Source organism: Clinocottus analis, unplaced genomic scaffold (genome assembly GCF_023055335.1).
Source record: "Clinocottus analis isolate CAN_PGR_092001 unplaced genomic scaffold, fCliAna1.0.p SCAF_19, whole genome shotgun sequence".
Lineage (NCBI taxonomy): Eukaryota > Metazoa > Chordata > Actinopteri > Perciformes > Cottidae > Clinocottus > Clinocottus analis.
Window position 1 is genome coordinate 6,410,195 of NW_027175920.1, and position 16,745 is coordinate 6,426,939.

At 40.5% G+C, this 16,745-nt stretch overlaps 1 protein-coding gene across 1 annotated transcript; it reads right to left on the reverse strand.

Moving 5' to 3' along the window:
- Positions 1-1,283: 1,283 nt before the first annotated feature.
- LOC137789420 (integrin beta-3-like) lies at positions 1,284-15,375 on the reverse strand. Its single transcript, XM_068583005.1, has 15 exons — positions 15,269-15,375; positions 14,741-14,826; positions 13,881-14,073; positions 13,511-13,763; positions 12,417-12,579; positions 12,121-12,282; positions 11,877-11,972; positions 10,915-11,004; positions 10,308-10,442; positions 8,721-9,165; positions 5,760-5,982; positions 5,570-5,670; positions 5,272-5,391; positions 2,268-2,434; positions 1,284-1,676 (listed from the first exon to the last, which is right to left on the reverse strand). The coding sequence occupies exons 1-15, from the start codon at positions 15,339-15,341 to the stop codon at positions 1,608-1,610; spliced, it is 2,376 nt and encodes a 791-aa protein (XP_068439106.1). The 5' UTR covers positions 15,342-15,375; the 3' UTR covers positions 1,284-1,607.
- Positions 15,376-16,745: the final 1,370 nt, after the last annotated feature.

Genomic DNA, 16,745 nt, shown 5'->3' on the forward strand with positions numbered 1-16,745 from the left:
TTCCAGCTAAGCCAGTATAGTAGCCTATAGGAATATTGGCTGACCTCTGGGTTTTCGTACATTTTCATTACTATCTGCACATTTTTTGTCTGCACTGCTTGGATCCCATAGATTTAATTAATCTGCAAGTATAGCTCACAATGCTCCATGTAGCCTACAAGATATATTTGATCAGATATCTAAATCTTGTACACTGCAGATGATATTCTCTTTCCACAACCACCGGTAGACAACTTTACTTGCAGTTAAAGCCCAGGAGATGGAAGCAAAGCATTGCAGACAAAAAGGACAGTCAGGTGAGTTGTGGTGAAGCAATACAATCTTTTATTAGTCACAGATCTAACTATAATCATTTTAAACAAGTGTTTATGTTGAATAATTTCAGTCATATTCATTGACTGTGCTGTAACTCTATTACATTGTTCATTCTGTACACATGACTATCGCTGCTGTCCATCCAGGGAGAAGGATCCTCTTCTGTTGCTCTTCCAAAGGTTTCTTCCCTTTTATTTTCTCCCATGAATGTTTTTTTTCTACTTTTTGGGGGAATTTTTCCTGATACGATGTGAAAAGGGAAAGGGATGCCGTATGTGTACAGATTGTAAAGCCCTCACAGACAAATTTGTACTTGTGATTTTGGGCTATACAAAATAAACTGAATTGAATTGAATATTCTAGCTTTGTCTCCAAATTCCTGTAATAAAACATGGGATTTCAAATCATTACATCTGGTTATGTATTGGAAAATTGAGAAGATCAAATATGTTTCAATATGTTTTAGCCATGCTATTGTCTTTCACAAAACTCCAAACTGGACACCTTGTATGCTTGCTAAGTTCACCTCATAAGAACTTGAACTTTACATATGTGTGTTTTAGGAAACACATGGGAGAAAACCCTCATATCTCAGAGTCCATTGCGCTAATTTCAGTAAAAATGTTTTTACTCCAAACTACACCATATCACTAGCAAGGCACTGGACTGAATTAAAGACAGCGTATGTTGCCGTAGCCTATTAAGTACCACAGGCAGGACATCCCGATTCCATTGTGATCAAGAATTGAAGATTGTGTTGCGTAATATTATCTGCCCTTTTGTTTTTCCACTGAATTCAAAGATTAGTTCACCCACATCACTTAACAAAATATGTGTTCCCCCTTAGCCTTAGTGGTATCCAGTCATGTGGATAGCTGTGGTTTTATCTTTCTCTGGACTAGATATTCAGAGATTTACAGATCTTGTTGACAATAGTTAAAGTTAATAGTAAAAATAAAAATGGGCAAATCAAATAAAAACTATATACATGGCTGGTAGGGGTCCGTATTTAATTATGTTTTTTTTGTGATTTGGGTAAACCTGCATAACACAAGAGTTCTTTGTCAACCACACAGAATCAAAACAATATCTTATTTATCTGTGTAGTATAAATGGGTGTTTATGACAAATCCCTGATAAAATGTGACCTCAGAATAATTTCTACATATTTACAAACACAAATAATTATTAATTATTGTCTTGTGACAGTAGAGGCCTGCACATGATTCGCCGCCTTCCCAAAAAGGACAGTAAAGGTCCATTGTTCTCCATCCTCGTTCAGTTCAGTAGCATCAGTCTTTTCCTCTGTATGTGATGTTTGTGAAGGTAGATGTGGCTCCTTTGTAGAGAGGGTTGTGTCCCTGTAAGTCAAATACACATAAAGAAACATACAGTAAGTTAAGGTGAGTTCACAGACAAAAAGAATTCTTAGAGATGCTTTCCTCCTTGTGGTTTGTGATTCTACACCCCAAATGCAAAGTTTTCAATACTGTGCTTCTTTGGTTTCGGGTCTTTGGGATTTCTGTGTTTTTGAGGCCACAAAGAGACCTGTTACCGGTAAAGGCTTATTAGCGTTGGTTAATTCAAACCCAGCCCTTCCGCTGGCAGTCTTTTGTCCTGCTGGGAGAAACAGCATGCCACAAAATAATAAAAAAAACATCTCCAGCTAGCGCGAGAGACTGTGTGTGTGGCCTTTTGTGTGTGTGTGAGGATGCAGAGCTATTGTGTGTGTGTATGTGTGTGTGTGTGTGTGTGTGTGTGTGTGTGTGTGTGTGTGTGTGTGTGTGTGTGTGTGTGTATGAATAGGCTATGTCATGTTTTATAAATGAGCCATACAAGGTTTTTTAAATTATTTAAATCTAATCGAACATCGACGGTACCTTAATTTATTCCTCAGAGTTGAGCAAACAGTCCATCTGATCATTTACTAGCATCATGCTAAATTCACTGACCGTGTCCCACTTGGCATGAGCGCGTTCTTCCTCAAATCTGGCGAACTCCCGTCTGTCGTGGATCGTGACCAGAAGTTTCCAGATAAGCAGAGCCGCCAAACCAAGGAACAAGATGGCCCCTGCCACTGACAGGAGCAACACTAAAATGTCTGGACCTTTTGGGCAGTCTGGTTGGAAGAAAGAAGAGATAAAGGAATAAGCGAGGTGCACTAGAAGATAAGCCAGGAGCCAGGCCACAGGAAGTCTGATTTCATAAAGCCGCTTCCTCCCTGTTTCCGCATGGATTAGATTTTCAGCATATTATTCCTCTGAATGTCTTCCATTTTCTGATTCAAAGGTTTGCTTTTACATTTCAGAAAATAGAAATATTGCCACATGTCCAGCAGATCAGTGTATGGAATAAAATACAAAGATGTGGTTCATTCTAGCACAAATAACATCTTTTCTTTAAGTTATCAGAACTGGAAATGAATCCAGAGAACAGGGGAAGCAAAACATTGGTGAGCAGAAATGCAAAAAGGACCTTTAAATACCAAAGAACAGCGAGGAGGATGGACCGAAGTGGAAAATAGTAAGCTCACACAGGCTGGCCACGAATCTCCCTTCCCTCATTGTGGTCTGGCAAAACTTAATATAGAAGCTTGATTTGCAGAGTTTCAAGAAAGCTGTGCAATAGCTGAATGACAGTATGAAGTCTTGCTAGTCCGGAATGAGACATTACTTGTTGTGCCCTCCTTTGTCATTTTCCCGGTCTGGGAAAACTTTCTTCTCAATTAATCACCCAACATTTTTGTTGTATAAACCAAGAGAGTAATAGGCCATGCACTGCTGAATCCTTTTTCATTGTATTATTATTTACTTGAGGAAACAAGCCACATCCTCATCTCAATACTCTTATTCTGATTGGTTTGGCACCTAAATTCCAGGTTTAGTATATTCTCAATGGACTGGAATATTGTTGCAAAAATTTGGATGGAGACATTAAGTTGGATTTGTAAGACACATGAATGGACAAATGGATAAATGGTCTTTTGAATTTTCAGGGTCTTTTCAGCATCGTTTTATAAGCAATACTGATTATTTCAGATGTCTGTGCTATTCTTACTGGTTTGAAGTGGGCTCATTTTTATGTACCTATTCAAAGTGAAGTCAAAACATGTTTACTAATGTAGCCAGACCAGTGTCAATCAAATGTCAAACCACACCCAAACAGTCACGATGAAGCAGAACACAAATATCTTCATAAATGAACCGAACAAGTGTGTTTCTCAACATAAAAATGTCTGGACTGAAATTAATGACATGTTGGGCACTAGGGGGCAGCAGAACCAAGCTGGCATATTATCCCCTTTAAGTAGATATCTCAAATTTGTGAGCAACAAGTTGCTGTTTGGATTCATTTGTAATCTTTTATCAGGTCACCTGAAGAATGTAAGCTCAATATTCACTCTCCTTTTAGCTCTTAAAGCAAATATTTAGCTCTTTAGCTCCTGAACTAGCTGCTTAATCATGTTCACCAGCTAGTCATTAACTTTGCCTGTTTGATGCAGGGCGGCTTATACTGTTTGTTTTTTTACCTCCGTCCATCAATCAATCTGCAATGTTTAACGCCAGGGGAGGTGTGTGTACAGACGCTCTAACATCCATTTTACTGGAACTTTAATTTGTTTCTGTGATAATTGTCTTTCACATACAAGTAGTCTTGAGACAATATAGTCAATATAGGAATTTTCATTATTGCTGCTTTTTTAGTAATACATATTTTTGTTTCCTCATTGTTTAAAAAAAAGGTCTTTCCACTTTTAGTCACCTGTTACGTCTGGTCCAAATGTGAGCATACTGGTTTGCTTACCAGACTACATGTTTGTCTGTGTATAGCTAACATTTCCTCTGTGTGTGTGATCCCTGTAGTACACATGCATGTGCAGAGTAGTGTTGAGGAACGTGGTGGGGTAACCAAGGTGAACTTTTACAGCTGACATCAAAGCTTTACTCCTTTTTCTCCCTCCTCATTCCTCTACTTCCTGCTCTTTAACTGACCCTTTTGCTCCCTAAAGCTGACAACATTATGGGTTGTATGTAAATCAAGTCAGGTTGGTGCTACAATATTATTTCTGTAACATTATTGTGTTTTTTTATGAATTAAACAAATAAAGCTGAGTAAACGCTGAAGAGTGTCTGTTTCACATCTACCCCTCTTCTCTTTTTGTTCTTCTTTGTAATACAACTTCATGTTTCCTTCAAATGTTCTTTATCTGTTTCTTTTGCTTACTTAGTCTCCTCTCTCTCCCTCAAATGATTTTCCCTAGAGGATAAGTCGAGTCAGCGGGTTTCAAGAGGAGCTGGGCAGCTGTTTACGACCCTCTTTGACACAGCGGGGTGAACTGTGTTCAAGGCAAATTTTGCTGTACTTCTCTGCTACCCAGTTGCGCCTAAATTAAATACACACATTCATTAAAGGCAGAGCCAGGGGCAGACTTTCTCTGCGGGCACTGGTGGTCATTAAAGACTGTTTTACCGCCCCACACTCTTCTATTTGGCCGGTTAACAAGCAGATGAAGGGCAGGCAGCAGGGAAGTGACAACTTGAAGGAAGAAAACACTGATTTCACAAAGCAAGGAAGTTTGCTTGTTTGACTGAATGGTAATGCATTTGTGCTTGTAGATTGTACCTGTCCAGCACTGTGGTTAACTGTCTGTCTGTCATTGTGGCTACCTTTATCTAAACTTAACCATAATAATAAGTTACGGGCCTCCGAGCAGTTATTCATATATATGTTTGGGCCACTTTGGGGGCTATGGAACAACCTGTAAACACAACGTGTAAACACAACATTGACATCTAAGCTTTGCATTAGCATTCATTTGGAGTGCTGGTCGTAGCATCATAAAATATACTCTTCTTTTAGCTCTGGTTTTGGTCTTATGAAATCTAAAATATTGATTAGTGCTTTAAACATGTGCTTGTTATGTCAGGTATGCATGGGCAGTCTCTCCTCTCTTACCGGGCTCTTTGACGACAAACAAGATGGATTTGCCACTGGTGTCCTCGTAGTACTGGAAACGCTCCACGCAATCATCTTCATCTTTGTAGGTGCAGTTCACAGCATTTGTATCATGGAGCACTGCATGGAAAAGTACGAGAAAATGATTCATCAGGTATTCGAGACAAAATCTTCAAAAGCAGTATAACGCAGATGTTTTTGGTTGTGTTTGAGAGGCATTAGTTACTACTTTCAAACCCTTTATTAATGTTGCTTTATTAGAAAGTGGTACCAACATTAAGTGCCTGGGTTTTCTCACCTATTTCATCCACAAGCACAATCTCATCCTTGCAGATTCGAGAGCAGGTGTTGTCGTCAAACAGCTTGCCCCTCTTGAAGTGTTTGCACTCCACACAATCCCTTTTGGAAGAAAAATCGACATCAGTCCGTCAGCTCATTTCAAACGGCTTCCGGCGAACGTTATAACTACTGTATGTGTTCAGACTCACTTCTTCATGGTGCAGGCATCCGGGCACGTGGGGCACTTCTCACATGTGGCTCCGTAGGCACCGGGCTGAGTGCACTCACAGGCCCCGCACACACACTGGCCCCTACCGCTGCACAACAAGCCCAGGTTGGACATGCAGGTGTCAGTACGTCTGGAGCAGTTACAGTTCTCACCCTGCCAGTCTGGGGCACACTGGCAGAAGCCACAGTTACAGACGCCGTGGTCTAGGAGGGAAGAAAGGATAGAGGAGATACTATAACATTGTTTACTGGTTTAATTTCCATTTCCACACACATAAGGGTGGCATATGAAGTACAACAGCAAATAAACATTCAAAAAAGAGGAGGGCAATGGGAGCAAATGACATTCAGTCTGAAAACCAGGGTGTGGTTGGAGTTGGGAAAGAGAGAGGAAGGTTAACAACAAGTTTGATGGGCTAATATGAGTTCCATGTGTTTCCGTGAAAAATCAAAATTGTGTGCACCATTTTATATATACTTCTCCATAATTTAGCCTGACGCACTTGCACATCTTTGGAAATTTTGGGAAGTCCACTAGAATTCAAAATAAAGTTTTGTGGGTTTGAACATCAATCGGTTGGTCATTATGAGTTTGTAATGCCTGGCAGTGACTTGTAAAAGGCGTATGAGTGACTGTACCACAAGCCTTACATGGTTCCTTTCTATCTAGAGCAATAGCTAACTTTGCTTTGCCTTTAAACCCATTAAACAACCACTTTTTCAATTAAAAAATGTGTCTTATGTCCTGCTAACCATTGAAAAGAAGAAGTGGTAAGTCATGTTTCTACAACTGACCTAAAACCCATTTCATTGTGTGTCTTTTGTGTCTGGGAGGCTTTTATATTTGGATGCATGATTCAGTGTAAGCGAGTGTATTTGTGTGCATTGGTTTGTTGTTTTTCCTTTGTATGCGTGATGTGTGCACGCAAGAGAGTGACAAGGCAGAAAACATTGTGACCCATCACTGCAAAACAAAACTCAGATAAACACAGAGACCGGAAGTCGCTTGGAACATTCTGACTGAATAAAGGATGATCCATGAGCAAACGCAATTCCCACTTCACCACATGACCGTTGTCTTATAATTATACCATTCTGTAGGGGAAGAACATAGACCGTGGTCCTCGCACTGAAAAAGATATTTCAAGACAAAAGTGGACCATGTTTTACACACAGAACATTTCCAGTTATTTCTCACTTGGCCCTTTTCTGACCAAACATGGGTTTATTTTTAGCCTTTTTACACCACATGAGTAAGCAGAAAGGTATTTTCATGTTAATCGAGGGGCTTTGGGGAATACAAAAAAAAATTCATTCTGTGTGAGAGCAGCAGAAGGGGTGGGTGGTGGGGGTGATATGTGAGATCTGATGATGTCATGAATCAGTATGTGCCAAATACAATTAACAAATATCAAACATCCTGTTTATTTTGACTCCCTGACTTGCAAGACAGCAGCCGGTTATCTTATCTTATCATAAAGACTTTAAATTTAGTAACAGCTTTGTTTTTTTATGGACAAACAAGATATAGTGAGTTAATGGATGAGCTTCAGAGGCTACCTGTTTCCTCCTTAAGGCTAAGTTAAGGTAACAACAGCTCACAATTGTAATTCCTATTTACTGTACAGGGAAGAGAATGCTATTGACCAGTGAGGAGATCTTCTCATCTATTGTCCTGTAAGAAAGCAAATAGGTGTATTGCCCAATATTAACTTATATACCTACATTGTTGGTGGAAAAGCAAATTAAGTACCATTAGAAAAAAGATTGACAGTATGGTTGTGTATGAACGCCTACTTTACACAGCTAATCTCAGACTAAAAAGTTGCTAATGAAATGTCAATTACAAACATCTCCAGGGTAACATCATCATCGTCATGAGTTATGACTGGATGATATGCAGTGTATTTTAAAATGCATGGAGAAGGATCATGAGGCCATGAGTTAAAGCTCTGAACAATTGCCCAACACAAACTCAGTCCCACTGTTTCAAAACCAGAGAGAGCTACCCTCCAACTTCAAAAAAGATTTATTTTGTGCATGAATCCTGTCGAACTCAAACAAAAGCTCTGCCTGGCTGACAAAAACATACAACCTGAGCTCACACTCACACACACCAGATGTTTATTGTGAATGGAGCCAATGTCCCGGGCAGAAGGGGGAGTTGTTATTATATGTAATTCTTCCCAGATGAGGTGAGTGGCAAGTCAGTGTGGTGAAGAGTGACTGCCTACCCCGATGGCAAAGGTACATAAATTCTCTAAAACTACACCACAGACACACACAATGTTTATGACATGTCTATGTCAGTGGGGCATTTCAACCTCCGTCAACTTTTTACACACATTGCATTGTCTGCGATGTAAAAATAAAGGAATACAGTTTAACATTTTGGGTAAATATGCTTATCGGCTGTCTTGCAGAGTCAGAAGAAAATGATAATATCAGCCTCATGTCTGTTGAATATAAATATGCAGAAAGGAGCAGATTCCCCTGTTTACAGTCATAATGCTAAGCTAAGCGGCCATTGGCTCCAGCATGTTTGACTGTGAGATTGGAGAGTTGTCATCAATCTTTTGTATCACACTCATAACATGAAAAGGAATTTCCTTTTTCAATCCCACCACAAATCTATTAAATACAAAGATATAAGACGGAGAAAAGTAGCAATATCTTTGCGTTTTAGACAAAACAAGACATTTAAAGATGTCAGCTTGGACTCTTGACTGTAAAGGCCTTTTTTTTTTTTTTTACAATTTTCAAACATTGTATAGACAAAACTATCAATTAAACAAAAACATCTAATTGATCAATAATGAGTTGCAGGCCTAGTCGTCAATTCAATTTCTGTCAACCGTCTAACCATCTTATTGTTTCCACCCTATCATTCCACTTAAGATGCTCAGGCAAGTTACTTATAAAAGAAGCTCATGAGCTCTTACCCGAGCACAGGTCCCCTTTGTAGCGCAGGCAGTTGAAGTCATCACACTCACACAGCTTCCCCCAGACTTTCCCAAAGTCACTGCTGTGGCACACACACTGGCCGCACACACAGTCACCGCGGCCGCTGCAGATGGCAGACTGAGGTCCTCCAGAGCCTTCGGGCCCGCTGCAGCGGTCCTGCTCCGTGGGGTTATAGTCGCCCTCTGCACACTCGCAGTGGGGCCCTAAGCGACCCGGGTGGCACTGGCAAATGCCACACTCGTAGGTGCCGTTGCCCTGGTTACATTTGGGGCTATTGGGCTGGGCCCTGGTCTGGCACTTGCAGTCGCACTCAAAGTTGACGGTGATGGAGAGGGAATCCTTGAAGCCCACCGGCTTAATGATGAAGGTTTTCTTCTTCTGTTTGGGGCAACCTCGAGCTCTGGCCTCCACGCTGAAAGAGACCTACATGAGAGGAGGTAGTGAATTGTAATGGTGCATTTTGGGTAAAAAAAAAATATTCGGTTCAAACATGTTTAGAGCCCTTTTTTTTCAATAGTTTTTCATCAAGATTTTGCAACTTATTTTGCTTCATAGTGGATTATATAAAATGTAACAGCACTTTAAGGTTTCAGTTATTGTTTATCTTATAGCCGCTCATATTGCGAGAACTGTCTAATTGCTGTTGGTGGAAACAGCACAAAGACCTGACACAGGGAACGCCTCCATGTGTATTTAGTCAAAGTAATTGTTCATAGAGCACTGCATCCAAATCTGGTAAATGTCCAAAAGTAGGCAGTTACAACATCTGGAGAGACAGCCATATATGGCAAAAACAAGAAGGGCTGAGGCAGAGAGAAAGAAATGTGTGGAGGCCAAAAAATGTCACCTGGAGTGAGGAGAGAACCAGGAATAGAGCCAAAGAAGCTGTGATAAAGAAGAAATGCAAAAATAAAGTAGAACTGTTGACGCAGATGGCAAAAGAATGATGGAAAGACAAGAAAACATCATTTAAGAAAGACAAGCTTGAGACCGTAATGATTCACTTTTTTTCCATCATGTGCTTTGACAACATGAGGAAACGTTGAAAATCCTACTTTGAAGAGATGAAGATGGAAGCCAAAAGGGAAATGGAAAAGGGCAAATAAAGAAGGTGAAGAATAGTATATGGAACTAACTAAAATTGTATTTTAGTAATCAAGACGGGATTGGACAGGATGTCCAGTAGAGATAGGACATGTTGGATGGGGGTGAAAAAGTTTGTATGAGAGTTGATAATATTGTTATTAGATTATGCAAATGTCATAACCCATCTAACCTATTGCATCCGGAAAAATAATTATAATAATATAAATAATATTTTACTAAATATTGCTTAAGTTTTTACAATAATCCGCCTTATCCAGACTCATTGGAGGATAAGATCATTTCAATAAATCTCCTCTAACACAGAAACTTCACTGTGTACAAGTTGATTCATCTCATTAAATATCTTTCTTGTGAAGGTGAGAGTACTGTCAAAGTCAGTTCAGTTCACAACACTAATTTGGGTCACACTCCCTTCCAAGGGATTGTCCAACAAAAAATGAGGCGGGACATGGACGGACCGTGTCTCCTATCTTGAGCCCGGAGCAGGATTTGAGGCCAGGGATGAGCTCTCCATTCAGACAGGTGGCGTTGAAGGACAGAGACAGCTCCTCCGGGACGCCGTGAAGCTCCAGCTCCACCTTGGAACGAATTTTCTGGCAACACCGATGAAGGAAAACAATAGAAAAAACATATACATAAAAGGATGAGTTTATAGGCTATCATCACAGCGCCATAAACAAATGTTAGGTCTTCACATAATTTCCCTCTCTTATCTGTGTGCACATCACTTAATGAATTTCCTGCTCTAATAGTAAGCCGATACATTAATCTGGGTGTACAGATAGACGTGCATACTTTACAAGTTACAGCTTTATTAGATTCAACCTCAAATATTTGTTGTATATAAATTCACTTGTTCTTTGCATAATAAACCCTAATAAAACATAAACAATGAAACACAGCCAGGAGTCTTCCACATTTGGTCAGCTTCACACCTCCTTTGGCTCGACCACATGTATGACTCAGACACTGTGGGTTTGTGTCAGCAAAGACACGTCATCACCTAAAACACTGTCTCGTCTGAAGTGTGTGTGTGTGCGTGGCGTGTGTGTGTGGGTGTCTTACAGCGTAGGCCTTCAGTATGAGCTGGATCACATTGCCAGAGTCGTTGGACAGTGTTCCTACTGTGGTGCCAGGAATCAGCTCACTGTAGTTCTGTAAGACAGACAGACGGACTGTTGTCATTCTACACAGACAGGAAAACTATCAATAAGCCATTAACAATAACTGATGTTTCATCAGTTACAAATATATATAACTACACCTCTCAATACCTCCCAAATATTGTAAAAGATTGTTAAAATGTAATCCAATGCCCCTTTAAACAGATCCACAATGTGCAACCTGCTCATGTCACATTGACAGTATATTTACAAATAAATGGTTATTACCTCAAAATATGTTTTTTGCTGATAATAAAATATAGATAGAAGCCTTTTGTGGGAAAATATCAACATTGTTCCCACTTGTTTCTTTGTCACCTATAGTTCAAAAGCAGAGCAGGCAGAAAGGACAAACAGGGACGCGTGCAGCAGTTACTCGTCCATTATGGCTCACTGGTTGCATTGGTTTCATGGTCTGAGATAGTTGTGAGAGTTGTCACAAACGTTTATCGATGAAAGCAAACGCCCTAAAAAAGCAGATGTGTGTTCACACACTTCCTCATGGCAACCCAATGATCTTGAATTTGTTTTCCTTTGTGAACAAGGACTACATTTCTGAATGTATTTCCTCTAATTCACTCTAAGTGTTTCCAGTTTGGGAAAAACTGAGTGTGTATCTTTCCTATGGTCATTCATTTTGAGTTTCCATTCATCCAAAGCATCATTTAAGAATCTCAGTTTAAAAGCAGTGAGGTTGGGAGGACTCAGTAGTTTGAACTAAACTACAGTGGGTTCAAGATGAGATGATTACCGAGTGGGTGATGACATTGCCTCACTTTCAGTTGAAAAACGTTAGCTTAGTTTAAATTTCTGAACCGGACTTGAACAGAGTGAAATGCTGGATGTGCTCAGTGAGTGTCTGACCTGGTACAGACGAACCACAGGGTTGGTGACAGCAAAGATGAGATTTATGTTGTTCTCCGACATCTTCTCTGTGATCAGAGCCAAAGATGGGTAATCCTGTGGAACCGAACCACACCATGTGGTTAGCACTTGCACACATAAACAGTGAAATTTTCCTTTTCATCCGGTACTACAGAGTTTCATTGGCTCTGATTCTTTATCACACTGTCTGTGCGCCAAACAGCGCCTCACAATGCACACTAACCATGGTGGTCGACATGCTGTACATATTGTCGGAGTTGAGGTGGCACTGCCCGTCGTTGGGCCGCACGATTCCAGCCAGACGACCATCAAGAGCCATGTGAGTCTTAGCGTCCGAGGTGAAGATCAGAAGGTGGGAAGCACCGGGGCGCCAGCCGATCTCCTCCTAGCTCCCATCAAACCATGAAACAGCAAATGGAAGGAAGTTCAAACTTTTTAATTCAACTTTCGGATGAGGGATTACATCTCATGATGGACTCTTCTTTTGTATTTTTTGTTTCTACATGTGAGTCTCTCCACCTTGCACACAGCAGCCTGGATGATGGCATCAAAGCCTCCCTCTGGGGCATCTCGGTTCCTGGACACCATCTGCTTCTTCACTTCCTCTGTGAAGCGGCCCACTTCCTCCGTCAGGGACAGAACGTGTTTGTAGCCAAACTGAGGCAGGCAGGTGGTGTTGATGCTGTCAAGGAAACAGACATCCAGGAATGAGGGCTGAGCAGAGCGGCTGGCAGCTTGTTCATTCATCTGAACGTCAGTTTATATATACCATGGTAAAAAATGTATGTGACCTATAAGATCAATTACTAATAATATACTTTGTTACGGATATAATCAGCTAAAACGATGAGGTTATTTTGATCTATATGCTTCAAATTGGTCATTCTCTAGGACCATGAAGGACCACAAAATTTCCTGGCAATCCATCCCAATAGTTGTTAAGATATTTCAGTCTGGACCAAAGTTGTGGACTAACCCGCAGACTTTAGGTATTTTCTCCTGTAAATCACTAAATGTTTTTGTTCTGAGCAGATGTTATTTTACCAAAGATTTGGTTAAAAAGTATACCCCTCTTTCTCGCCATTTTTAATCCTCCACTTTTCTTATCTTTTCTCGACACATTCCTGGAGGCTGGAGCTGGGCAGGCTTTGTGTAAAATGTTGGAGAAAATTACCCCAAGAGACCTTAAACCATCAAATCCACCTCCGAGGAGCCTTTGGCTGGAGTCACGGCTGTTTGCATTGGGACGTTCTTACTCTCCAGGCTGATTCAGAGCAGCTGACCGAGCACTAGGGAGCCACTGTAAGCCTTTAACAAGTGCTGTGACTCTGAGTGTGCTTGCGATGCAGTGTTTAAAGGTGTCCTCACAAAAATGACATCATCTGCATAACGAAGCTATTCCCGCATGCAGACATAAACAACCGCTGAAATCAACACCAGTGGGTATCTAGAATGCAGCCACCAAATAAAACGGACTCAAATGATCTGGATTCAGTTTAGGTACTTATATATACAGACATGGAAACAGGTTTCGGAGGCTTGATGTTTTGATCATGTTGGTTTAATAATACAGTGAAAATACTATATGATTCTCCTTAAAACTTGTCGCTTACCTGTAGCATGGGTTCTTCACAGCCTCTTTAGGGGAGATGTACATGTAAGGGGAGAGCGGCTTGTCCACAAAAGCCCCAAAGCCCATGCGGAGGTTGCTGGTGGTGCGGTTCATGGCCTCGGCCAGGCCTTTTCCCAGCGTCCTCAGGCGGAAGAGATCATCATTCATAGAGTAGGAGAGATCCATGAGGTAGTAGAGATCCACAGGGTAGTCCTCCACCTGACGCACCTTCACCGTGAAGCGCTTAGCATCATCTTGGAAGTGGGATACAGAAATACAATTGTTTTTAACTTTTGTATGTAGATCCCCTCTAAATCGGTGCTTCAGTGAGTCAGACACAACAACCACAAACTCAGGTGGTAAACCCATACCTGGCCTGAGGGTGATTTGTAGGTTCTGGGGCTTAATCTGAGTGACGTCCTGTGTGGCCCCCGCTGCCTTGTTGCTGAGGGGCCGGTCCTCAATCACCTGCAGTTTGCTGGTCGGAGACTCAACAGCTGACGGAGCACAGCCCGCCGCCACCAGGTTACTCTTCAGATCACAGCGGGAAGAACTGCCGAAGTCCTGGCAGGAAGAGGCATTTACATTTTATACAGAAAAAGACATTTCCAGCAACCTTCTCTTTGCTTTGGAAATGTGTTGATGTGTCAGAAAATTGAATCCAATGGTCATTCATTTAAATAAGTACCATCTGTAATGGAGCTGTTAAGAGAAAAAAAAGACCTTTTGGATTCATTGAAAGACCGACATCATGTGTGTATAAAACAAATCTCCTGGACTGAAGAAGCACTTGAACACATCTCTCCAACTCTGCAATTAAAGGAAAATTCCACCTTAAATTAAAATGCCCAGGAGTTCAGCCTGTGCTTCTGAATATAAATAAGTCTCGGAAATCAGAGTGCTCTGGTACTGAAGTCATTTTGAGAAGACTTTGAGTAGGTTGAGTATGTTGACTCCAATTATTATGATTATGAAATCATCCAATTTATTAGTTGGAACCATAAAATATGACTCTATCCGCATGCAGTCACACAAATTCAGTCACTGTGACTAAAGTACCAGGAATGAAATGAACCTATATCCGACTTAAAGAAATTTTGGTTTTCACCTGAACCTATTTGATGTTCTCAACCAGATTACGTGACCCAAGAGGAGATCTGTACCAGCCTGCACCAGCCCGGCTGGCAAAAAGCTTATTGCTTGAAAGAAAAGAAGTGGAAAAGAAACCCACCTCCTGGAGGCACCACGCACAGCTGGGGTGCACAGCCAGACATTGCTTGCATGTGCTGGCTCCTCTGGAGGTGCAGACAATTGAACCTGTAACCAAACGCTGGGTTAGGTTTTCCAAATGTACAGCAATTCTTTAGCGATAATGTTTACTTTATATGGGTTACCTGTTGTACTTAGTTGAGAATAATTCTATAAGAAACTTGACTTTTGGATGTGGCATCAGAGTTTATAGGTTTATATCTCAGTAAAAACATGAAGACCAGAAAGTCAAACAAACATACAGACATACAGAGTTTGTTTAAGACATTTTAATAATCACAGTTATTCATTCACAGTTATGTTTTCTTTGTCCATTCCCTCACAGTCATAACAAGCAAAACTATTCCTCAAATGCAGAAAGAAACATGACAATTGTATGTTTAACAACAAAGGTGGACATGTTGCAAAAGAGTTGAAAACTTGTCTCCTCACCATATTCTTTGCTACACATGAAAAAACAACGACAGCAGAAACCACAGTGAGAACTTACCGCGTACTTCTGTTGTTCCAGTAAAGATCAAAACACACATCCATAACATCCCTCGCGCCGGCAGAGCACCCATCCTGGTGCGCGCTCTCTGAGGACGGAGCGTGCCAGCGAGCCGCGGTGGAAGTACAAGAACACCAGGAGAAGAAAAAAAAACCTTCTTCATCTGCAATCGACACAACTCCAAATAGAGTAAAGCGTCTTAACCCCCACCCTAACTCCCGCATCCACCGCTCTCATTAGCATACTATTAAATGTAAGGGGCGGGACAGGCGCAGCATCCAGGTCAGGTCTGACCATCAGACATGTGACGTATCCGCTGCGTGTTGTTGTGCACTCTGGTATGTGTTTAAAAGTTACTAATTGTCTCTTAGGATATAGTGTAATGATTACATGTCATAACGTTATAATAACTGCGGTCATGTGAGCCCTCATCCGCCAGGTGAGACGCACGCATGAAAATAAATGACCGTTGTTACGTTATGGTGGTCTACGGTAGCTTAGATAGCACAAAAAGCATTCAAACGTAATTTCCCAAAATCCCAATATTAACACAGCTATAAAAACATATTCTTATATGTGTAAAGGAAATATACACTGCAGTCTTGTTCAGGGGGACCTCTGCTATAAACATATCTATGGCCATGAGATGTTACTGTACGGTTTTGGAGAAAATTGACTTCAAAGTCAGCTTACATGTAAAATATAAATTTCATTATTACATGTAAGCTGACTAGCAGGGGTCAGTCTGAGCAAGACTGCATTGTAGGTTTACTTTACAAATGTAAGGATCTGTTTTTATAGCAGTTTGAATATTGGAAATTGTGACATTATATAAATATCATTATGTCATTGAAGCTGACTTTGAAGTCACTTTTCTCCAAGACTGTAGAGTAAAATCACGTGACCATGTGCATGACAAAGGTCAGCATGAACAAGGCTGCACTGTAATTTCACTTTACAAATGTAAGGATCTGTTTTTATAGCCCTTTGAATATTGGAAATTCAGCTTAAATCTTAAGCTGAATTTGAATTCAATCGTACCGCACCATAACACCTTGAATAGAGGTGCATTCAAATCAAAATGAGCAGAGCATATTAGTGTTGAAAAAAGATTACGTTTGGAAAAAATATTAATTTAAATAAGTGTAAAGTGTCAGTGAACAATATAGTTCTATTGTCTAAACCTCTGAATTTCGAAGTGTAGGCGTTATTGTGCTGTGCAAATAAACAATAAGCTTAATATAAATAAAGCATGAACTGTAATAAAGTTTATCATAGTTTGCATTAGTAAACACCGCCCACTAGTGGACACTAGCTGTAAAGACAAGTGTCAGTCATGTGCTTCAGCTGCGTGCAATATATATAAAATGCCTTTTTATTTTATTTTTTTTATCAATGCCGAATAATGATTCAATACATTTGTTCAAAAATTAAATATGGAATTAAAAATAATAGCCTGATATTTAAATGTTTCAAA

What these genes read in the sequence shown, in the direction of transcription:
- LOC137789420 (XM_068583005.1), bottom strand. Translation starts at nt 15,341, where the DNA reads ATGGGTGCTCTGCCGGCGCGAGGGATGTTATGGATGTGTGTTTTGATC. An exon ending in TGTGCTTGTGGATGAAATAG is followed by an intron (nt 5,392 to 5,569) that starts GTGAGAAAACCC and finishes TTTTCCATGCAG; the next exon opens with TGCTCCATGATACAAATGCT. An exon ending in CTCATGCCAAGTGGGACACG is followed by an intron (nt 1,677 to 2,267) that starts GTCAGTGAATTT and finishes TTTGACTTACAG; the next exon opens with GGACACAACCCTCTCTACAA.